At 40.5% G+C, this 24,931-nt stretch overlaps 1 protein-coding gene across 1 annotated transcript; it reads right to left on the bottom strand.

Moving 5' to 3' along the window:
- Positions 1 to 3,710: 3,710 nt before the first annotated feature.
- KRCC1 (lysine rich coiled-coil 1) lies at positions 3,711 to 17,157 on the bottom strand. Its single transcript, XM_074821257.1, has 8 exons — positions 17,149 to 17,157; positions 15,033 to 15,069; positions 11,456 to 11,562; positions 9,703 to 9,810; positions 9,448 to 9,613; positions 8,162 to 8,411; positions 6,510 to 6,623; positions 3,711 to 5,024 (listed from the first exon to the last, which is right to left on the bottom strand). Exons 1-8 carry the CDS (start codon positions 17,155 to 17,157, stop codon positions 4,226 to 4,228), a joined length of 1,590 nt encoding a protein of 529 aa, XP_074677358.1. The 3' UTR covers positions 3,711 to 4,225.
- Between the last annotated feature and the right edge of the window lie 7,774 nt (positions 17,158 to 24,931).

Here is a 24,931-nt window from a genome sequence, read left to right as displayed (position 1 = left end):
GCCAGTGCTTGACCCAGCAGACCGTTTGCTCATCCAGGCCATGAGCAGCCAGTTTTTCTATGAGAATTTATACAATTTCAACTGAATGCCTCTCAATCTTCATAGAAATACGCCTGGACAAGTTAGCAGGTTAGATATGACAAGGATACATCTCACAGGCCAGTGCCAGGGTTACCTTGTCAGGTGTTAGTGCTCCCAGTGTGCCTCGCTGAAACCACAGCCTGAATTCAGGGCACATAAGGCGACTTCAGTGGTTCTCCCTTTTATCGCAAGATTTCAAATGAGAATCTACCACTGTGAAAACAACTTTTTGCTCACTTCACAGGATGCAGAAAGAGATGTCTTGTTTCAGTTGTGGTCTTTTTCAGATAAACCTCCCACTAGGATCTCACTACCAATTTTTCACATACTGCAGCCAGTCATGAAAACCAAAGTATAAAAAGTCATAAAAAAGAAAAACTATAAAAAAGTGACAGCATTTTGCAGAACAGAATTCATGCCACTTTTCATAGGACACTGAATGTGACAGCTTCTTTCAGAGATGAGCATTTAGGCTCTACTACATGTTCATTGAACAAGCAACTCTAGTGCTTTCTTGCTATTCCTGCTCCAGCAGAAGGGCGGCCTTGCCTCCCTTTCATGTCAGCTGCCCTTATGGAGAGTTTAAGCTGATCTGTTTGCCTGTGAACAAGAATAGCAGATGCAGGGACACAAGGATGTCCCAGGGACAGTAACCTGCAGGAGAAAGGAGGGGAAACAGGCAGCAGCAGTCTGCTTCAGGGACACATCATGAGCAGAATAAATCTGCCAGAGTTCCCTTTCTGCACCATTTGTAGATGAGAAAAAGAGGCCTTGGGATAATTCAGTACTTGATCCAGTACTGAACCATGGAGAGAGCCAAAATTGAAACGCAGGAGTCTTCACTTAGGCCCAGCTTTAAACAACAGTTTTAACCTCACTTCTGTGCTCAGCTACATGTATGGTTTTAACTTGTCTTACTGATATACGGCAGCTCTTTCACAAAGGTTTACTGAGATGAGACAGATCAAATTTAGTGCTGTCAGGCCTTCACAGGGGAACGCTTGTACCTGCATAAAACACCACTGACTCCAAGGGGTCTCCACTCAGATCTGCAAGTCTGTCTCCTCCGATGTGACAGGAAGATCTGGGATTTAATTTGTTCTCAAATCAGAATTATAATGCTTTGGTAGTTTTAATGGAAGGAACAGATAAGCAGAATTAGCTTTCATTACAGACAGTGTGGATTCCTTTGCTACTAAGAAGTGAAGAAAGACGTATTTATAGTAAAAGGTAAAGTCATCAATCTCTGTACCTAATATTTTAAAATGTCTAGCATGTAGATAACTATTGGCACAGATGTGAAAGGCTAGGAACAAGGCAATCAGGAAACACAAACAAAAATCATTATTTATGACCTTAGAAAATTGGATATCGCTTACTTAGAGCTATAAGTCACTTTTGCTAGATGAGAATCTGCTATGTCTCATTTGCAGCATTTACATCACAGATTAATCATTGTTTAATCAAAATGTGGCAAGAACATTTCTTTGGGGATCTTATCTTTCATGTTAGATACCAAAAAAACCTTTCTGGAGGTATTCTATACAGTTTGTGCAACCACTTCCCAGTGAGTGGGCAAGGAGGCTGTGGAGATCCAGCACAGATTTTGGAATGGATCACTGAAAAAAACAAAAACATCTCCCTGTTTTGCCAACTCATGCTTTTACCATATTGTCAGAGCTGTTAATCATCATCTTCTCACTTCCAAAAGTGCAACTCTTATTTCAAAAGCAAGTAAACTGGTGCTTATTTCCCTTTAATTATCTCTCTCCTGTGTACAAGCACAGTATTATACCATGGCCTTTCTGTCTGCTGGAGGTCTAGCTGGTTTCCTAGACTGACTTCCCAAGGAAAGGAGGCATAAATGACCATATTGGAGCAAGGGTTCCTTACTAATAATTGTGAAAGACACTGGTTGTATTTGTTCAGCCCTATCTGACAGTGGCAGAAATATCAGAGAGATCTTACAATGCCTAGTTTGCTAAACTAGGTATCCTGAGAGAAGAGAAACTCATTATTTGTCTTCGATGGGAGACAAGCTGCAGTGTTGCCCATGTTACTCTCACAGCAAAGAGTATATACAGGAGAGAGCGCTTGAAAACCTCCCCAGTGACACTGTAGGACAATACATGCAGCCTGCAGCTGGCAGCTTACAACAGCTCACAACTGTCATCAACAGTTAGCATAAGTAAATTATGCTTGAACTCACTCCCTGGCCAAGTAAATAATGAGAAAAGCAGTTTTAATGTGTGACTTCAGACTCCCTCATCAGCCAAGCAAGGGCTAAGAAAAGCCAGGGAAAGAGTCCTCGGGAAGATAAAGGCATGTAACTCCTGAGCGGGGAAAAAGAGCCACTGAAGAAAGCAGAGGCATTTTCAGCCTCAAACAAAGACCAGGAGAGATTAGGAAAGGGGACCAGAACAAGGACCCTATGCACACGTTGAACTTAAAGCTGAATCCCCATGGACCTCCACGTTCAGGTTCCTGAGACTCCTGGCCAATGAGTTATTGGCACCTACATGTTCCTGCTCAGCTTTGTTTAGTTGTACATGTATCTAGTTAAGCTTGTCTGTTAGAGGATGGACTGTTACTTGGTGGCTCAGATGCTAACTACTCAGATTTATAACTTTATCAGCAGCAGGAAAAATCTAAATCCAAGATTGCAATCAACCACAAAACACAAATCCTTAAAAAATAACCAGACTACGTTATTTCCAGAGCTTTTCAACCTACTACTTATACTCACAAAACTGAGCCTAAGGCAAATCAGACAGAATTCAAGGCTTGAGGGGCCTGGTCTCTACTCCATCCCACACCACAACAACCCACAACAGAAAGTTTCAGTTGGGCAGGTTTACCCAAAGCAGCAGCTCAGCACAGGTGTCTCTACAAACAGACTAACCCAGTGGCAAGTGCAGTCGGAGTGATGCCTACCAACAGCGTGATGGCTTTCAGACCCCACATCAAGGCTCAGAAAAAGCTTTCTTGCAACCTGAAGACAGTAAGAGAGATACTAAATGGTGTCTTACGAAATTGTTTTTAAATGATCACTTTTCAGAGCTTTAACTGTATTTACTCAGTCCATCAGCCTTCAGTAAGACATCACACAGGCCTCAAATCCTCTACACAACCTCAGCTCTGCACAGTGCAGACAGACAACACAAGTCCCCACTTTCTCTCGGGCAGCCTGCCTGTCCCAGGTCCTGTAGACACAGACGCATTTCCAGTGTCGTGGCTTATTGAAGGTCTCATCTGAGAGTCCTGGGGGCAACACAAGAGCTTGAGCCCCATCATCTGAGTTTCTTGATTAATTGCACATATGTAGGAAATCAATGCTCGTGCCGCAATAACGTAAATCCATATTGTGAATGACGGTCTGGCGACACGACATTTAAAATAGAAACACAAAGCTGTTACTGATTTTTCAGGGTATTGTTCAGATCAAAAAAATCTAGCTTCATTCTAACATTCCTTCTGTACACTGAGTGAATGAAGCAGAACGTAGCCTCATGTTAGCAATTATTTTTGCATATTGCACCTTCTCTATGTTTCCTAAATTAAACTAAAAATCAGGATTATGAGAAAAATCTACTAGTCAACACAGATCTGACAACCATTTGCATGTTTAATAGACTCATTTTCCACTCAGAACTGGGTGACAAAAAAAAAAATCAAACCAAACAAAACCCAACAGCTAATAGGATCTGAAATCAAAAGCCTTTCACATTTCCCTGTTACATCTTCAGAGAAATGGTTACAGACATGGCTGGGAACACTGTAGTGTTTATGTACTTTCCCAGAAAAATAACAGAAACTTCAGCAGTAGGCACCATTCATATTAGAAAGCAGCTATACATTTTGGTGAAATTCCAACAGTATTCTGTTAGCTACTGACCCTTATTTGTGGTATATTCCAGAAGAGATTACAGACTTTCAAACTCAGGTCACTGCAATGGGCGCTGCATGTGTAAAATGACTAAAAACTGAAGCCTACCTACTGCCCAAAAATTTCAGAAGACAGGATTTTTCTCACTTTCAGATTGGAACAAAAACTTTGCTTAAAAAAAAAAGTCATAGTATAGTACAAAATGGCTAAGTGAGTCTACAAACAGAATCAACTTTTTAAAGCTAAGCAAAATCTTTATCAATATCCCAAGACAGATTCATCCCAAAGTAGCTCCTCTTCTCTTTTGACATCTGTCTGTGGCTTCTTTTTACCCTTTTTTCTCTTTTTCTCACCGGGGTTTTCGTTAAGTCTTTTGTCTTTATAAGGTCTTGATTTCTTCTCATTTACCAAGTCTATCTCAAATTTAATTCGCTTTTGCTTCTCATTTTCTTTACTAAAATCTGTATCCTCACCACTTTTCTTTCTTTTCTGCTTTGTGGCTTCTTTCTCATACTTCAGCTCTTCACCGATGCATTTTTCCTCCTCAGAATGTTTTATCTGAAATTTCTGTTCTTTTCTGTAGGAGCTGGTAGAAGCAAGCATAAGTTTGTAGCAGTCCTTTGATTTTGCAACCAACAAGCTGAAGCTCTCATCTCTCATGGTAGCCACCTCAGATGTTTGCTCTTCTTTACCATATTCCTTGTTATAGCAACAATTAGGTGTCTTCTCTAGTGCATGCTCACAAGCTGATGGCCAGCTTGGCAATCTGTTTTCCCCAGTATTTGGAGGTGACTGGGTTTCTGGGAAAAGGCTGGAACACTGGCCTTGTTCATACTTAAAGTTCGAAGATATAACCTTACCAAGGTCACATCTTCCTTCCATATTTTTATCTTGAAACTCTGTCTCGTCTGCTTTTCCTAAATACATTCTTGGCTCTAGACCTCTAGCTTTCTGAACTTCAATGTAATTTGTTAATTCATTTTGAAAGGAGTCATGTGCTTTCTTTGTTTTCTTTGATTTCTTCTTGAGATTGTCAAGTGCTGTTTTTCTGCATAAACTGGATAGAAAGTCTTAGTTATTAATACTGAAAAATTTGCTTAGCATCTGTTGAGTTAAAAAAACCAGAAATCATTTTCAGAGTTAGAAAAAGAACATATTCCAAGTGTGTTGTTCTGGGTAACTACATGGACCCCATTACACATGATCATATCTCTAAAGCTGAAGTTACAGGGAACAGATTCTACTCTTTGTGAAACCTGAAAATCCAGAATAACTTCATGAAGACCAAATAAGTTTCTGGTGACCTAGGTAGAATAAGATGCTTTTAAAATGACTGCATACAGTTTTAAAACTACTTTTTAAAAAGAAAATATAAGATTCTGCCTTATTAACTAATCTCCAATTAGCTGCAGATAAGAAGCAATTACATTATATACTGACTGTCAAGTAATAAAGTTAACTAATTTCTTTATGAGATTCATTCTATTGAGCAGTTGCATACAGTAATTTCAGGCAAACTGCAGAAACAAAACAGAACAGAAACAACCAACCTGGATTGCTAAAAACCCCAAACAAGATAAATGTGCTCCCAAGGCAAAACTACCTATCAGTTTATATTCTACTCTCCCTTTCTTCAGGCTGCAAGATAAAGTGGTTAGATGACAAAGATATCCCTTGTGGAAAGGGCTGCTCTGAAGACCCATCCCTTAAGTGTATCTTGTTTTGGCTTAATTCACCAGCTTTATAGATTCATTTTGTTAAACTGTAGATAGGCCTGTAGCAGTTCCCTACACTCCTGTTTCTGGGGACTCTAATTCTGTTGACTAAACAAATATTTTAAATTATATCAGTTCTACATCAGTCTCTTGTGGTTATATTATTACCTTCACCTCCACTTAAAACATGTCTTATCAAAATGCTTAACATGTAAGCAATTTTGATATTTAGCCTACCTGCACAGCAATCTCTAAGAAGTACATCTTAAATCACTAGAATATCCATATTGCCATTAACACAGTCTGCAAGCACTCTTCTGGGTAAAAGGGGAAGTACAAGAGCTATCATCTATCCCATAAATGATTTTATGCCAAGTGTAAGATGCATGTTGATGAATCGTGAAAGCAACAGAATTGATGGAGACTTGGCACTTCTCAGGATTAAAGTCTTCTTTGCCCTGTCAGTAGGAATGTTTAAGTTCAGACCACTTCCTTCTAGGCTGAGCACTGAAGATGCTGTACCAAAACAAGTGCTGCTATCCCCAGATAGCAAAATAAGTGGGAAAACTGTACAGGTTTCAGGACATTGACCCTGGGGGTTGTCACTGAAGATGCAACTGTGGGAACTCTAAGACTGAATTTCAGTCACAAATATTATATTTAAATGGACAGTGCCCCTTTAAACCAGTAAACCAAACAACAAAAAACAAAGCAAAGCAAAACAAAAACCCCATGAACTAGTCAAAGTCACTTAGACAACAGGGCTAATGAAGAAGTTAGAAAGTACAGACTACAGAGGAATAGTAACAAAAGACTTATTGACTTGCTTGATCTGGTGCTTGTGTCCATGCACATGGGCCTGGTATGTTTCTACAGATGTAAGTGTGACGTTACATAGGGAGCACATGTACCAGCCAACCCCAACAGCTGAAAAGAAGGAAACAGCAGGTTAGAGAGACTACAAATGAAAGACAAAAATCAAAGCCCATCATGACCCCATCCCATGCAAGAGTCCTAACACAGTGTTCCCATAAACAACGTTTGAAGACAGATACAAAGTCTCCACTGCAATTTTACACTAGAATATTTATGAAGAGAGCTGGTGAGGTGTACAGTTGCAGTGTAACCACAGTTTAAACACTAACAAAGAGTATTTCTGATGACTGAAGTGATCCAAGATAATTCCAGTAAACTGTTGTCATGTGCTGATGAGAATGAACTGTACTGAAAAAAATCAAATACTATTGTAAATACCTGACCCAAAGCAAGCACCAACAGATACCAATCCAGTCAGTCCAGATTTAATTAACGTAAGATCAGTTTAAACATTACCTCTCAAATGTTCGTGCAGCGTTGGTTCAACCCTGCGAAGATGCTGAGAGAATTGTCAGTGCAGTACATTATGAATATGGTACACGAAGCCTCAGGCAAATATAAGGTAAGGTCAGATGAGGAAAACCCTTCTGTTTTCTAGGTTGTCATTTTCTCTTCTCCTACAGGCTGTGTCATCTCATAGACTTAAGTATTCTGAAACCAGTGAGTAACCTTTTCCCCCACGCAAACCCAAGAGCTTTATCCATTAGCAAAATGCAGCATTAATTCTAGTGGGTTATTGCTTTGCATCGAAACGTATTATTTTGTTTAAATTATGGCATGACACTGTTTTATACTAACAGTGACTTTTGACCATCAGGTAGGATTTTGAATTCCTTACTAAAGAAAGGATCGACAGTTCTATTGCACAGGACCAGATGATGCCCCCTCAAAAATTAATGGAAGTTGCACAGCAACAGGGCTTTGGACACAGTGCTTGAGCTGGAGACAGCCCTGACCGGAGGCTAGAGAACAATGACTGTTTAGGAAACAAATTTCCATATATGGAAAGATTGAAATAATTATGACAACCAGTTTCATGAATAAAAGATAAGGGGAAGACATGACCTCAGTTTTCAATTATTTAAAGAACGCAACAAAAAGGAAATAAATGATTCAATTGCTTCTTGTTCCGTGCAGTGAAGAAATACATTGTGGTCAGAGAGAGCTAAATTCAATGTCAGTAGAAGGTTTTAAGATCAAGAAGGTAAAGATCAGTAAGTCCTGGTAGATGTTTCTTATGAAGGTTGTGGTGTTTCTAGCATAGTTTAAGAACAAGGTGGATGAGCATACTAAGAATGACACAGGTACAACTGATACTGGCCTAAGATTTAGGGGACTGGGCTATTTTCTATGACCCTTTGAATCTGACTGCAGAATGGTGAGGACTAGATTTAGGTCTCCAAGTCACTAAGAAATATTTTCCAACCTACAGCTGTCAGAGACAGAACTTTAGCAGTTCATAGACCAAGCAGAAAGGAAGAGATGGACTTGTTCTGTAACACAGGAGAACCTTGCACATATCAGAGCAGTTCTTTGAACAAATCAGAACAGAGCACTCAAAGCTACACTCAAGAGATCACAACACTTGCTCAAGCTCTGCTTACCGTTTGTGCCGGATTCTGCAGGGAGAGCTTTGTCTCCTAGCTCCTCCAATATCTTTTTCCTTGCTTCATTTCTTCTGTGCTTCTTACCAACATAATGCTGCTGGGCCACAAGTGGATTGTTGAAGGGAGCACAGCAGAGCTTGCAGTACTTGTCTGGATCATTTAATTTCACCCTTGTGTTGGACGATGATGAAGACTCCCCAGCTTCTGAAGGCAGCAAGGGCTTCTCAGCTGATGGCTTCTGTAAAGCTGGAGACAGGGAAGTAGAGGATAAATCTGCTGACAGCAAAGGAAAGGCTAAATTGGAAAAAAGTAAAACTTGTGGGTTGAGGTAAGGACAGTTTAGTAACTAAAATAGAATTTAAAAAAATAATAACAATAACAAAACCAACAACAACAATTGCAATGAAAAGGAACATAACAAGAAGAGAAATGAAACCCAAGAAAAGACAAGTGCTGCACAACACAATTGCTCACCACCCACTGACCGATGCCCGAGCAGTGACCTGCCCCCCCAGCCAGCTCTCCCCGGGTTATACCCCCAGCATGACGCTCTGTGGTATGGAATAGCCCTTTGGCTAGTGCGGGTCAGCTCTCCCGGCCATGCTCCCTCCCAGCTTCTTGTGCATCTCCTCGCTGGCAGAGCACGGGAAACTGAAAAATCCTTAGTTTTGGATAAGTGCTACTGAGCGACAACTAAACCATCAGTGTGTTATCAACATTATCCTCGCACTGAATCCTAGTACCAGCTGCTGGGAAGACAATCAACTCTATCCCAGTCAAAACTAGGACAGATGGCTGGTCACTCTAAGGTCCTTATAGAGTCCGAGAGACATACCCTGCAGAGGGTCATTCAGAGCACATACACTATGCTCCATTTTTAAATACAGTTCAGCAAGTTGTACAGGACTAACACCAGTTAAGTGTTGTGCATGGACTAACTGTTTTTAGGATTTCTTATCATATTAATTTACCAGAGGAACATCTTGATGGGACTGCAGTGACTTCTCATAACAACAATAAATGCCTTTCATTAATAAAAAAAGCCAGAAATATTTGTCTTTAGTTTCAGTCAATAAAAGATAGGGAATTTGAAAGCAAGGTTCCACGGCTTCCAAGCTGCACAGGGTAGTATCTTTGTTTATTCACCTAAGGAGTTACCACAAGACCACAACTTCAGCAGAATAGAAAGGCATAAAGACACGGCAAGTGTAGGAAGATACTTCTCTGTATTTGTTTCAGAGTGACAGGAAAACACATGCAAAGCAAACTATTTAGTTCCTACCAGAAACAGGCTGTGGTGCTGGCATGCGGGCTTGATCTCCTAATTGCTTCAGCTTTTTGGCGTGGATCTTTCCCAAGTAGTGGTACAAAGCAACAACTGGGGAAGTAAAACACATGCTGCAGAGATTGCAGTGTTTGTTTCTGTCTACTACTCTACTCCCATCCATCTGAAACCAGATAAGGGCAAGCTCAGTTACAAGCATTCACTGAAGCATACAAAGAAACATTTTATTTAGCAATGACAGGGAATAGTCACCTGAAAATTGACACAATCTGTTTTCTTCTGTTTGCCATGCTCCTGCCTCTCATTTTTCTCACCATGCATTTGGATGTAAAGACGAACTTTCTGAGCATGTTTTTTGCCCTGGGAAGAGACTAGAATTATTCCTGTTTCAGGAACAAGGATCCAAGCAGTGATATATCCAGTGACTGGGACTTCATCCATCAAAAACTGCTTTCAACACTTGCCAAATTGAATTTGTATGAAGCAGAGCCACAAGCGGACAAACACCAGCTCATGTAACAATACTATACTTTAATCAATAATATAGTACTTAGCATTACTCATAACATTTTGCCTCAAGCAGCCCTCAGAGTCATCTACTCTCAACTCTGGGCAACCAGAAATCCTGACACGTCCCCTTACAAACAAGGACACTGAAATAGGTAAAGAAAGGAATGCAGCCACGCCACAGAGCGAGTCCCTTGTGCTCCTTTACCACTAAGCCTGGGGGCTTGACATCGAGGCTGTCCCGTGTCCAGAAGAATGACAGGCAGCACGACTCAACTTACCTTCCTAAATAAGCAGTCTAGTCTCCCTGTACAGTCAGTGAAGAGAATCAGGTTTCCCTGGAAATTGAGTTAAAGTATCTCCAGCTTGGAGTCAGTCTATGGAGACTTCTACACCTTTCTACTGAGGATACAGCAGTGCAGGTAACTAAAATTGGGTGTTAACGTATACTTCCCTCAGATGCAATTATTTAATTCTTAGATGTTCTCTCAACCCATAACCTTCAAATTCTTGCATTTGTAACACACTTACCCACATGCCACCCTATACAGTGGTAACCTACAAAGCAAAAGTAGTAACTTGCCTTCTCTGGTCTAATGCTTTTCAGATGTCTTTTAAGGATTCTGAGTAGTAGTGCAGGATATTATAAGAATATTATCAAAGAGAAGGGGGTCCTAACATACTGGCTAGATAATATAACTGAGAAAAAAAAAAAGTCAGTTATTTCCATCAATTTGATTTGTAATGGTGGAGTCAGGTAACTTTACAATTGCATCTATTATCCTCAACTGGATTTGGATCCAAGAAACAGAAGATCAGACCGAGGGTCTGAACTCTGTGAAGTTCTGACAGCACAACTTCTGCTTAAGTTAAATTGAAGTAAGTAAATACAACACCTTGCAAGACCTGAGTCTTAATAATGTGAATAGCAAGAAAGACTTCTGACGGCAAATGACATTTTAAACATTTTTAAGAAGAAAGAAAAAGACATGCCTGTGCCTGCAAACCCCTCAAGATCAAGTTTCAAAACAAAGCACGCTTGCCCCTGCCTATAGCAATATCCCAAGGCACACAGTTGTTCCAAGAAACGCCTTCAGCATCATTCATACAACCTGCCTCAAGCAGAACCTAGTGCACAGAGCAGCACGTGTGTATCGCTGGGTGAAGCGTCAGGAGGCACAAGCTCGATCCTCTATAGCTAGCAGTGCCCCGTGCCATACGTGTGTTCTGGCTCACATGGTGCAGATCTGCTTCAATCCCATACACAGCACGGCCTGAACCTGCTCAGCTCCTTCCAAAACCATGCTGCAATATGCTGGTGATTGCCCTTCACCATCACTGAACCCACAACTTTCACAACATTCAAGTCTGGTTAATGTCTAAGGCTAGCATAAGCCTTGAGAAACACACTATAAAAAGGCTTTTATAACACCATGTTAAAATGCCAAACAAACAAAGTCCCAGTGCTTGCTAGGAAAAATTCTCCTTTCCAGCCTACCTTATAGTGTGATGTCCTTTGAGACTCAGACTGCAGCACGGCCCCACAAACCTTACAGAAAGTGTTGGTGAAAAGGTCTTTCCTTGTTGCTTCATCTAAAATGTCATCTAAATGGAAAGAGCAAAAGACAAAAATCAGCCTGTACTTAGGACAAGATATATTTGCATGTCTCTGCTTACATAAAACATAAACCACTTGAATATTCATGTGCAGCACAGGGTGAAGGAACTAATGTTCACCCACTGAATCACAACGTGCCTCACTGGCTTCAAAGCAATGCTGTAAAGCCACCTAAACCTTCCTACTTACAGAAGTATTGCTCTCTTGGAGTTATAAAGTATTACTATAAGAGTACCTAGTCTTTAAAAACAAAGATAGGAGACTCTTCACTGGGTTTTCAGTCCCCTTCAAATAGGCCACAGTGTCAGAAATACTTGACTAAAGGCCTAGAAAGGATTTTAACCGGATAGATCACACAGTTAGTTAAATATGGGAATACTCCTTAAAGAAGAGATTTAAATAAAGTCTGGGAGTCGCTCAGTACATGAGAAGGGCCAGGTCTCAGATGCTTACGAAGGTTGTATCCCTGTCTCCTGTAACAATTGAACTGATTTAGTTACATGGGGGAAAACTGCTCCAGTGGCTTGTTTTGATTTTCTTTGCCCTTTTCTCAGTTAACTCATGGCCTGTATACCCTTTAATTCATACTAAAATTGGCCCAGGCTTGAAGCTGTTCCTGAATAATTGTATGTGCAGGCACATTTGATTTGGGGAGACATGCTCTAGTAAGCACTTAAAGTAGTACCAACATCATGTCAATTAAGAGAATTAAACATACTCTTCAGAAGAGCATAGCTGTGCTAGTAAAACCTTCACAAAGATAAAGTTACATCACTACCCATGTTCCTTCTCCTCTTAATTCACTTTAATTCATTAGGGAAAGAGGTTTAACTCATATTGCTTGAAACACTTCACACATCTCTGGGACAGGCTGTGCTTTCAGGGAGCAAGTTTACCCATGCTGCTGTACCACTAAAACTTTCTCTTTGCTGACAAACTCTAAGACTACCTGTTTCTTTTTCATCCCCAGTGGGTCATACTAATTCCAATTAAGCAAGAATTTAACTTTTTGGCATGCTCTGCTCTTAAAAATAAGCCAAAGTTAACCAAGTTTACAGCAAAATTAAAGGAAGCCACATAACTGACAGTTCAACTAAAGCATGCTCTTCAAATGAAGCTGAGCTTAAAGGGAAAATATTGGGGAAAGTATCGTGATGTCTTAACTGAGCTTACTCCCTCTAAGCTTACCCAAGGGTCTGTCATGGAAGCCACATGTGGAGCAGTCAGCTCTCCGTGCTCTGCACACAGCCTGGAGAGATTGTGGGCAAGGAAAGCATTGCTCCCTGTGGTCTCAAGGCTCAGTGCCAAAAGGCATCTAGAAACCTCTAAAGGCAATCAGCCTTTACCATTATTTCTAAAGATTGTTCTCTTTACCCCTTGCCAGAGGATAGCAAAGACCAAGGGAACATGAAAAAAACAGAATCAAATACTCTGTATTGTGTTCTGTAACTCTAAATAACAGTGCTAAGCTGTGGGATGATCACAACTGATTAAGGAAGGATTAGAGTCTATCCAGTCCCCCGCATTTGCCCTGGACAACACGACTGCCATCTTTGCACAGGTAAAAAGCCACTTAAAAAACAGAGCATGAATTTCACTACAAGCTGGATGACATATACTTTAACTGAGCCAGTAACACCCCAGGAACACAGCTCCAGTGGAAGCCTGAAACAAGGAATGCCAAACTGCTTTGCCAAGCCAGCGTTAACATGTGCGACCAGGTGAAAAATCTATCAGTAGCTCCATGGGCACTGACAAAACCTGAGGAGCAGCAGATGCAGAGATCTTTCTCAGACTGTGTACACAGCAAACCCCACTTCACTTTCCCAAAGCAGCACTCCTGAACTGTTTAACATACAGATCTTAATAAAACTGGCTCTGATGAGGCTTTTGGCTGAGATTGCAACAACAACTGGGTATCAAAATGCCACTGTTTGACATGGTTTACCATCAGTCCCCAATATAAGAATTCGTTTTCTAATAAAAACTCTATTTTCATGAGGTAAAGTGGCCAGGTGTCTAGCCCTTTAGAGCTTTTGTATTCTGTATGAGTCATCCAGAAATGTTCCATATTCTAGTTATTGATTCACATAGCTTAGCCCCTTTGAGCAGAGGAGTTAAAGATGAGCACAATAACTCGAGTTGATCCACACAAGAAAATCCAGTGACTTAGTTCTGGGAGTTAGATGAAAGTCCATCTTGCACCTGAAATGTATAATTTGCCGATGTTTGTAGCAGAAAAAGCCACTTACAGAGGAAAATTACACCAGTTTACTCGAGTGTACTGAGCTGTAAAAACAGCTACCTACAGAAAAATAAGTGGAACAATATTCTCTATTTAGAAAAACAACAAAAGGCAAATCACAATGCAACTAGGCATAAGTCCATGAAATGTTATTACCATGGGCAATATTCACTCTATTTCAATTTGCATAACTTCGCACTGGAAAACCTTTCTTTGTTTCAAAGACAGACTTCTTTATATTAGTTATGGACAGTATTCTATGCATATTTTCCTTGACTTTGCAGTGAACTGTACAGCCTTCTTGGCAGACAAGAACCAGCCAAGTGCACGCTACCAAAAAACCCTAAAAACATTATAACGTGAAAAAATAAAGACATAACGTGAAATTAAAAATGAGGTTTTGTTCACCTTTTTCTTGGCTGACCACTGCAATGAAAAGATTGGATTATAGACACCAGAAGTCTGGTTGTCCAAATAACTTCTACTGTGCCTTCTGGAGCTGTCCTGAACCCTGTTGTCTCCTTGTGCTCAATGGCATTTTACAGTAACAGATGAATTGCACTAAAATATATTCTAGAGACGGTTTTAAATATTGTTCTTCATTGTTGTAAGAGCCATTTTCATTCTTCAGTATTGTAAAAAGGTTGACAGGACTTGACTTAAGATTCTTTGTAAATTTATCACATCTTAGTTCTCTTTTCATAGTGTTGTCTTTTCTATTTCACATTAAGTCTTTTCATTTTTCACTTCTTAACACTGTTGTCCCTCTGTTTTGCCTCAATCTTTTCTCAAGATAAGGTTATCTGAGTCAGCAGTGATGAATGCAGAGCTACAATAATCTCAGTGAAGTCTCCTACCCCAGTCTAACACTTACAGTGTTGTTAAGCCCAAGAATTGGTTTCCTCCAAGAGAGAAATATCTACAAAAATAAAGACACAGAGTTCACAACATTTGCCTTGATTTTAGAACCTTAAAGGTTTGATCAACTCAGTTTTCCTCCATGGTCACAAGATTAACACGTATCACATGAAACAGGTAGGGTTTCCAAACAGTAACTCAGCTGGGGAACACAGACCAGCTGCTTTAATGCAGCTCTTGGCATTCACCTGCTGTTACATTAGCCACTAGCATGGGAGTTCAGCTCCAGTTTTGTTAGCGTGATGCAGCCAACCAAACCATAACCTCACCTGCTTTCCTTAAGCCAAAGAAGGCCAGAACATCCTGATCCACAAAAAGGGTACAGCAGCTGCTACTGAAGTTGGGTCAGAAGCACAGCTACCCAGCACTTCTGAAAACACTGAGTAGCCACTTTTAAAAACCCCAATCTGATAACTCAAACCACATGAAAACCTGTACATATAAACACAGCCTTTTTATTTTCTGTATAGTTAGCGGATTTTTAGGCAGATATATATGCCTTGCATAACATATTTCTACATGGTCTTCTAACAAACTGCATGGAGACAAGTTCAGGAATAAACACCAGGCAGTGGGTTGTAAATGGTCTTCAGCTGGGTCTGGGCAACTGCAGGCTCCTTCTCAGTGATAAGCATGCACATCAACAGCCCTCTTCCCTAAATGACACGTCTCTGCTGGAGTCAGAAGGGTCACAAACAAGGCTGCCCTTTCTTCTTTTAACTATGTGCCAAGACCATTCACCACACACAGAAATGACAGAGCACGGGGAGATCTATGCCACCACTGTCTGTGTGCAACCAGTTCTATAAATATTAAGTTGAACTTGAGGTCTCCAGCTTTCAGATTCACAAGACATCCTTTCCAGCCACTAAGCAAAACTTTTTTTTAAAAAAATAGCTTACTGTACCATTTGCAACCATGCCATCAGAAACTTTTCAGAGAATCAATCAAAAGCAGTAGCCTTGCAGAACTGCCATACTGACCTTGTCATCTTTATACCTCCAAAAATGTTTATCTAAAGCTATTGATATGATTAATTCGGAGCAACAGTTTGGATCAGCTTTTTGTCACTAAGAAATGGTTCACCACAAAACAGACCAACTACTGTTTGACATAAAAGGACTGCTCCTTAATAAAAGGATGTGGATGAAAATGTTTTAGAAATATAAGACACGAGATTTATATCTTTTATTAAAAAAAAAAAAAAATCAGTGTTCATGCTGCATGATGAAGTCAACCAGTAATTTTCAGTGTAAATTTCCCTTATTTTTAGTCTATTCCCCCCCCCCCCCCAAAAAAAAAAAATTTACATTTCTCAACAGCCCATACTTTGGAGAAAAAGACAAGTCTCTGGGTCTCTGGACTATCTGCACTGGAGTCCTTTAATCCAGCCCACACTTCCTATTTACTATTGACCCAATGACAATATTTTCTCATGTGATTCTTAATAGGTCTTATGGGTTTGTCCTTGTCAGAATCTTCTCAGCTATAATTATGAAACCTATGGTACTTAGTACTGCCACAGACATGCTGTGAGATCTCATGTTGTGTGAGGTCTACTGACATCCTCAGAAAAGACATACTACAGCAACAGTAAATATTAAGAGCACTCCACGGATCTAAAAGGATGTACAAAGTGAAGTAACACACATAAAGGAATTTCTGGCAATCAAAGGATGAATTTGATCCCACTGAAATGTTAAGAGCAGCTTTGCAAGGGACTTCAGTACAGCCAACTAACCTCAGATACTTGTAAGGTCGTCCCATTAAAGGAAGTGCAAAGATCCCTCAAAGATTTAACTCCATGTTCATGGGAAGCGTGGAGCAGTGTTACAATTCCCTCTGGCTTCTGGGCTCAGAAATCCCACTGACCAGATCGGTGCTTCTCTTCAGTAATGCCCCTGTTTTCTGTGTCATTTCACAACAATGAGATTGCATGGACTGATCCGGGGCAGTTTCTGAAAGCACAGGTGATCCAAACTTTGTTGGTGCTTACAGATGTTATCATCAGGTTAGGCTCTCATTAAAAGACACAGGGTCTCATATGGTAGATTAAATTGATTAGCTTTGGGGCTTCAGTAGTCTCGAGGGCGCCCCGTTTACATGAAGATACATGACCACACAGGGCTGAAAACAAGAGCGCAGCCCTTGATTTGCAAGTGTGTAGAAGCACCAAGAAGGATTAAAGCTCATTTCCAGTAGGTATAGTACAAACATTAAAGAAACACAGCTTCTGCTCCAATCTAAGGTGGCTGACCACAGCAAAAAGATGCACACAATCAGGAAGGAGCCAGGATGGCAATGGACAATTACAGAAACATGAGGCTGCACATATTAACCATGTGTATTTATAGATTTCTTATTTCAAGCAGACATAATTATCAGCTCACCAACACACCTCCTGCCTCACCTGGACCATTTGCTTTGCCCAGTTATCTTTCCTAAGCTCTTAAGAAATACTTCTTCTCAGAGGGAACTAGGCTGAGAAATGTACCTGTCAAAGCTGATTGATTAGATAGACTGAGAAATGAGCAGTCAGGTACCACTCAGGCATAAAGAGAAAATCCAGCCAAGAAACTAGGTAACATCTTCCTGTTTCATCACGGATCACTTGCATGCCCAGAAAGAAAATGTGAAAGGTAATCTAGACTTCCATGAATGTACAACTTGTAAGCTGTCCTTAAAAAAAAAAAAGCAGATATTCACACACACACACACAGAGAAAACATTATTGTTGTTGGACCATCAAGAACAAAGAAAGCAGACCCGGAAGATAACTGCTACCCTGAGTGATGATCCATGTTAGAATTAGCAGAGTCTCAGAGGGAAAACTAGAAAAACAGGTGAAGTTTTTCATTTTCTTTTCAAATAAAGGAATAAAATATTTTTGATTCTTTTGACTACTAATTCTTAGCAGTTACTATAGTATTTCTTGTGATTACTTCAGCTCTTATTACAATTCAAGATTCCAATTCCAGATACACTGCAGAGGCCATGGAGCTCTAAGAGAGAAGGCAGAGAGAGGCAGGAGGAGGTAAGAGAGGATGAGGCTAGAAAGGCCTCTGCATGGAGAAATGCGACAAGGTGGGTTCATTTAAGATGCTCAAGACTGGTTATATTTCCACACTATGAAAAAGTTCGAGAAACCTACCCGAAATCAGACAGCAGCATTGCTGTCTGTCCTCAAGCACTGTATGCTAATGAAATACATGTGCCTGTGTGCATGTACATCCATACCAACTTCTCATTTTGCAGAAATGCTGGCTGCCTTCTTGTGTCTTTTATTTATCAAGCTTACAAGGAATCCCAGTCTGATTCAGTACTAGATCCTTCTTCTCCAGACACCCTGAAAGTTACTTTATTTAGGTAATACCTCCACAAAATATCAGAACAGCCATCCCCTTCCTGGGCTTCTAACTATCTGCTGTGTCAAACGCTCTTGTTGCCAGAGACAGACTGGAAAGTTGCCTTCCTATACAGGCCACAGAATTAGTAAGTGATCATCAACTGCAATATCATGCAACCTTGCCCTAAACAATGCTTTGGCTCTCCCTGCCCATTTAGTCCTTGCCCTCTTCACTGATACAGCCAAAGAGAGCCCCTTACTGGTGCTAAATTCAGAATGATCTGGGTGTTAAATATGACATCTCATGCATGTCTCAAGAGAAAGGGATGCACCAGTTTTGGTCATGTTTCAGCTAAATGCTTGCTATCCCACTACTAATTCCCCAGCCACCCAAATGGCTGTTTTAGTAGTGTGGATTTATAAACATATGATTATAGATACTTCTGGATGGCTGTGCTAAAAATGGCATTGCAGGACTGCAATAAAAACAGTTCACTCAAGACCTAAGGAACAGATCAAGAAAGTGAACATCAAATCTGCAGCTACCTATGGAAAGGGGGACTTAACTGTTAATGTAATTCAGTTGCATCCAAGAGTGACTAAAAGGAAAAAACCGCAACTGTTCAGTGTGAGGGTCTGACTAGGAGGCCCTGGGTCCATGCTCAGCTTTGCTGCCTACTTGTTAAACTTGGTCAACACCCTCAAACCTACATTGTCAGGTCAGTATGCTTGTATTTATGCATTTAAGCTTGAAAACTCTGCTTTTCATTTCTGTGCACCTCCGATCCCTACAACGGGGCCATGGGAGAAATTAAGTCACCTACTGCAAAGGGATGAGTTAAAAGTAATTCTTGTGAATGTAACTGTTTCTCACTTTGATAAGCCCTTTGAATATTACCCTAAACAACAAAATTAGCATAAACAGCATCACTTTAAGTTACTGTTTTCAGTGAGGGTATGAACAATCTTGGCTTAAATTCCTTGGTTTTCTTAGAAAACAAGTGTTTCAAAATAAGTGTTTAAAACAAAGTGCTTTTGTAAGTGACTCCAGCTGCCAACACCTTGCTATTTAAATATGAAATAAGTAGAAAGTATCAGAGAAGGACACAACTCCTCCTTCCCACCTAGGCTGCATTTTACATGTTACTTTTTGAAAAGCACTCAGTGAGCTACTGCCAATAAAACACACCTCTGCTGTAACTTCTCACTGTGGTGGCTGCTCCACACTTAATGGGAGAGGGAATTGTTCCTCTTTTTAATGGTGCCGTCACCTCGAGAGTGCAACTCCCATCAGATCCCTGTCGAAGCTAATAACACCAGCAATTAGTATATTTTCAGATGTTTGCAAAGACTGCAGAAGCAAGCCACAGGGTGAAATGATCATGTCTTCTACTCTTCTTCGAAGAAATACTGACAGTATATTTGCTTCATTACTGTTCCCTCTAAGTCACACTTGGCATTCTCCTGCATAATTTTATTTTTTAATGATGCTACCTTTTAAGCTTGAGATTGAGATGTAACCTAATAATTTGATTCAAATCTGATGTTTTAATGAGTTGGTCTCACTCTCACAAGGCCTCCATTATTAATAAATCTTCAGTGATTCATGCCTTAAGTACTGAAAGCCACTCAAACTTTACAAAGACTGGTGCAAGAAAAGTTTCCTAAACACATCCACTTTCATAAAAATTACTTCTCATTCTTATCTCCAATGCAACTTCTAAAATATCCGAGTAAATATAAAAATCTGTTATTACAGCAGAAGTAGACCATAACAATAAAGGTATGCTGAAAACCCAGCATACTTTGTATTGGTATGATTTTCTGACTGGCATCTTCTGAGAGCGTTCAGAAGACACAGAAGCTAAATACTTTGTATGAAGTAAAACTAAGAGCAGTCTGACATAATAGCGAGTAACACAGGAAGGCAGAGAACATCAAACATCACCTGAATATCCACATGATACCCAACAGACTTACATTCTTCCTCATTCATTTAGTATTTATAACAATACTTTTCCAGAGATACGTTTTATACATTTTTTTTTTAATGTAGAGAATAAACCCAGCCTAAATCAATAGACAATGAGGGACACATTCTTAAAACAGGATCAACTTGATTATGTTAGTGTTCAGACACTGAAATATGGGCACTGAGAAGGCAATGGGAACTGCAGGTGCTCAGCACCTCTCTTAACAAGAAAACTGAAGCAATTCAAATAATTTTTTTTTTTTTTTAAATCAAAATAACAGAGGTGGATTTTGGAAAACTGGAAACAAACATATTGCCTAATAGTAACAGATGAGACTCTTAGTGTCTGCAATGAAAGGTAATGATTTGCTTACTGTTTCTCGATTCTGAGTTATGATCTTAGAAACACATCCAGCACTTTTTAATTTTATTTTTTTTTAATGTTCTTCAGTGGAACAGCAATTCAGTCAAGGCATTAAAACACTGATGCGAGAAGGCTCAGGGACATTTTAACATTATTATACTTGTATATTTTACTACTTGAGAAAAGTTCAAGGGTGTCTTTTCAACTTTAAACCTTTGCGACCTGTTTTCTTACTTTTACTAGGTTAATTATAGAGGAATTTTTGTGGTATGCCATGTAGAAAAGGCAGGGAGAAAAAAAAAAAGTCTACCCTTGGGGCAGTATAAACGTGGTAGGAAAAATACTAACATTAATTAAATATCAGAAACCAGGTAATTTAAAAACGCCTGTTCAGCCCAGGATTTTCTACCACTTGATTAAAAAGGACATGCTCCCAGCTTTAGTCTATTATTAATTTTTCTTTCCCAATTCTTGAGGGTAGAGAAGACAGAAAGCAGAATTATGGAGTAAAGAAAAAGTCTAGGCTAGACAAATCCCTTAAGGCAAAGGTATAAAGTTTCAAGTTCAAGGTACTAAACCCACAAAATGACATAGCCAAATTCTGGCCTCAAATGCCAACAGCAAACATAGCATTTTAATGAAAAATAGATGGATATACGTGAATCGAGCTCAACAACTGCAAGTCCTCAAGAGCAAATATTGACCCACATATTTTCTCATTTTACAAGCCCTTTCTCCTGTCTCCGAGGCTCATCCACACAAGCAATGGGGTTAGCACATCTTACCAGGCTACCACCTGTCAGCCTCACAGTAACTGAGCGTGCATGCTGAAGCCTGTCCCTGCTGCAAAGTAAAACAGGTTAATTTACATCACGTGAACTACATTAATTTACTTTACTCTGCAAGCAAGAAAGGCAGGAGCCTGCACGCAGTCAGTTCTCAGCTGACTGGCTGCAATTTCACATGATGTGCAAACTCTATTGCTTGAAATCAGGCAGTCATACTCCTACTCTGTAACAGGATGAAAGATGAACAAAAGCCTGAACACTTAAAGAGTATCAGCTGTCCGAAACTGCAGGCAAACAGCATCACTGAAATCCAGTCAGTTTTGGCTGCGGTACAGCAGGCAAGCATGGTGACTGTACAGTGGGAGTCAGAAAGCAATTTAGGAATAAACTCAAATATCCACAGATATCCAACTTAGAAATGGCAGGCAAAGGTAACAAACTTTAAAACCCTTATCAAATATATGGAACGGTGGTATTACAGCACTGTATTCCTATACGAGGAAGGGAGGATGAACCAGACAGATTTCAATTTCTGCGGTTAGGTGAAAGACATTTCTCTAAGGAAACAATCCTGTAGTAGCTGAGACAATTAAGATTTAGTGCGAATTTAGTCACTGAATATCCTTTTGAATGATTTTTTTGTTTTGCTTTGTTTTCAAAGCTCAGGTGATACTAAAAAAAAAAAATGAAATGCTGAAGTGGACTCTGTTATTTGGAAAGAAATGCTGTTAATGTCAGTGCTGCATGTTTCCACAGACTAGTTGCATCACTCAAGCTATAAGATTTTTCCTCACAGAATGGTGTAAGTTAACTTACAACCATTTATATGCATCTTTGAATTCTATGTTATGGCAGATTTGACAAAGACACATGGCTAATCCTGCACACACACGAGGCCTTTGATGTGCACAACCACACTACCAAAACAGAGGTTAAACCTAGCCTTGCCCAAACCTCAAACACACAAACTAAACCAAAACAGTGCTAAAAGCCTTGATGGCCAGATGGATCTGCGATCTGCCCTGACACACAACAGAAGCAGCTTGCACTTGTGAAACACAATGCTTCCCCTTTTGCCCACGGTGAGCAATTAACAAGACACTCTGCCTGCTCCTAGTGCTCTGAACTCAGCCAGGACACAGAAAGCTTTAAAGCATTAAGTACAATATATCAATCGCTACTAATAAAATTAAGGTGTCCACTTCTTGAAACACAGTTCCTTGATTCTCTTCCTTTTTCTCCCTGTTGGCCCAAGTCCTCGTTTCCACTTCTGTCTCTGCTAACACCACACTGACCTCTGCTCGTGCATCCTATCACACCCAGGAGAGCTGGGGCAGACTGAAATCAGCTATTCTGCTTTTACCAGCAAAAAAGTTGCAATTTTCTTTTAAAGTGTCAAATCATTTTTACTGCAATAAATTGCTCAGGATTTCAGAAAACATCTTCTATTTTTTTAAAATTTCTGTGAGCCTAGTTTGATCCAGCTGTACTTCCTGAAACACACCGTCAAAACGTGACTAGGGTGCAACAGAAGGCTGATTTACGTTTATGCTGGTTGGTTCCTTCTGAATAAGAATGTAATGAATTGAACTTCTTAAACACTGCAGGATAAGCTGCTAGTTTCCTTGCCAGGCATTAAGTTACTTCCTTAGGATAACAGACCCTTTTCCCTTTCCACTCTGCTGTGGTTTAACCTTCCTCATGTCTTAAGAGCACTATAAGAAATACACCTCCCAATCCTCACTTGGTAAACTCTGAGGCAGGTTAAGACAAGTTACTTACCCTTCTGCCTGGCTCTCTTCTGATATATAAATGCTCCCCAACGACTGTACAATAGTAGTTTATGCAATGTTATTTGTCAGCCTACTCCCAGTGCTATTTAAGATGGGCTAGGTGAGAGACATATAACCAGTGAATTGGGACCTTTTATTCCTCTCCAGTAAGGGAAGATGTGTAGAATAGAAACAAAGGGAGAACAAAAAAGGAAGGAGAGGGGGAAATTAGTTGTTTATAACAGGAGTGGTATATACTTAGTCTGGAAAAAGGAACGCATGGTTATAACCACAAATTAACTACACTCTTACAGGTACCAAGGGTTTTTATCTTGTTGTCACTGAGCCAAAGGAAACCCCTTAGGCTAAAACAAACAAAAAGCCCCAAGAGGTGCGAGTGTGCATGTGGAAAAATTAGCCAGAACTGTTGCCACAGTAAGTTTCCGAAGTCAAAAGTCACTGCTAATTTTGTATTCAAGAAAAGGAGAGCCTCCCCCCTCAACAGGCTATCAAACCAGAGATTACCCAAACAGCAGTTCCACAGCTGTTTGGCACAGGTATGAACTGACAAGCATAACCAGCAATCCTTGCTGTGTCTGCCTCATGACAAAACCTGGACCAGTGTGCACTAAAAATAAGGGTGTGAGCCACCTCTAAACACAACCTTCAGATCCTTAAAATCCCTTGAAATTCCCAGGAGGTCGAAGTACTTCTGAAGTTAAAGGCTTTGTTGCTAATGCACCAAAGCACATTTTGGAGTTCAGGAACGTGACAATTCAGCTCAAGAAATATGTGAGAAAAATGAGAGTTTAAACCTAAACATAGCAAGACCGCATTCCTAACTTTCCCCAAGTATATTTCTTTGAAGAGCATACATACTTGTGTTGCTTTTTTCCTCCAGAAAGTTGACTGCTTAAAATAGCTGTCAGCTTTTTAAACAGAGTGATTAATTCCACTCCAGTTATTTCTGTTCAAGGGCACTACTAAATTTAACTGACAATGGGGAAATCTGCTGTTAATGGATGTTTCACATATTTTAAAAAAAACCCAAACAAACATGCTTATTCATTAAGTGTGTGGTGTTTTTTTTAAACTTGATTTTCATTATACAACTGAGTGGTCAACACTTATGAACCACTGACCAAAGCCTTTCAACATGCAAGTATTTTATACCCATTTTTAATGTCTTGGTGTTACAAGAAGCTCAACACTTGTTTTTTTGGGTGCTATTTGCTAGATTTCAAGAGAGATCACCTGGCAAGAAGAGGACATGGAAGGTCTTCATCACTTCTCAGCCACAGATTTCAGAAGCAATTCCAGGGTTCTACATCACAGGTCTGCTACATAAAACTAACCTGCTTGCCATCGTACTGTCCCAGAAGCATAAGATTAATTTAGGAAGCTAGAACAAGACATCTGCACTGAAAAATTAAATAGAAAACTACCTTTTACAAGCTGCACATCAGTTTGATTTTATTACAGATACCCTACCTGCTCCTTCCATGTGCAAAACACAGACAAGCCTCTCGTTGCAGTTTGCTCCTCATTAATTTCTGCCTTTGGCATCAAACTCCTACTACTTTTCTACCGTAGCATCACAAGAACACACTTTATTTCACAGAGGGAACGGCACTACCACGCCTCTACCACACTCTCCCAGGCCCCTGTAGCCACCTCCCACCTCACGACCCCGAGGGGCCCGGGTGGCTCCGCGGGCGGGGCCCCACTCACCTTCGCGGCGCGGGGCAGCGAGCAGAGGCCGCAGGGCAACCACCCTACCCCGCTCAGCCGCCATGAGCCCAGCACCGCCAGCAGGGAGCCACCGCCCTTAAAGGACACGGAGCCGCCAGCGGGGCCGGGCTGGGCTGGGCCAGACCGCCTTGGCGGGGCGTTTAGGGCCGAGACACTTTAACGAGCCCCAGCCGCCGCCTCTCCCCTAACGAGCTCCCCC

The sequence above is a fragment of the Strix aluco genome, chromosome 4 (genome assembly GCF_031877795.1).
Source record: "Strix aluco isolate bStrAlu1 chromosome 4, bStrAlu1.hap1, whole genome shotgun sequence".
Classification (NCBI taxonomy): Eukaryota; Metazoa; Chordata; class Aves; order Strigiformes; family Strigidae; genus Strix; species Strix aluco.
The sequence above is the reverse complement of the archived record's forward strand: the minus strand, read 5'-3'. Positions and strand labels throughout refer to the sequence as shown.

Excerpts from the sequence above, each read along its gene's own strand:
- KRCC1 (XM_074821257.1), bottom strand. Across the intron at positions 9,811-11,455 it reads AAAGGACATCACACTATAAG|GGCAAAAAACATGCTCAGAA; the intron begins GTAGGCTGGAAA and ends GTCTCTTCCCAG. Across the intron at positions 5,025-6,509 it reads GGACACAAGCACCAGATCAA|TTTATGCAGAAAAACAGCAC; the intron begins GCAAGTCAATAA and ends CTTTCTATCCAG.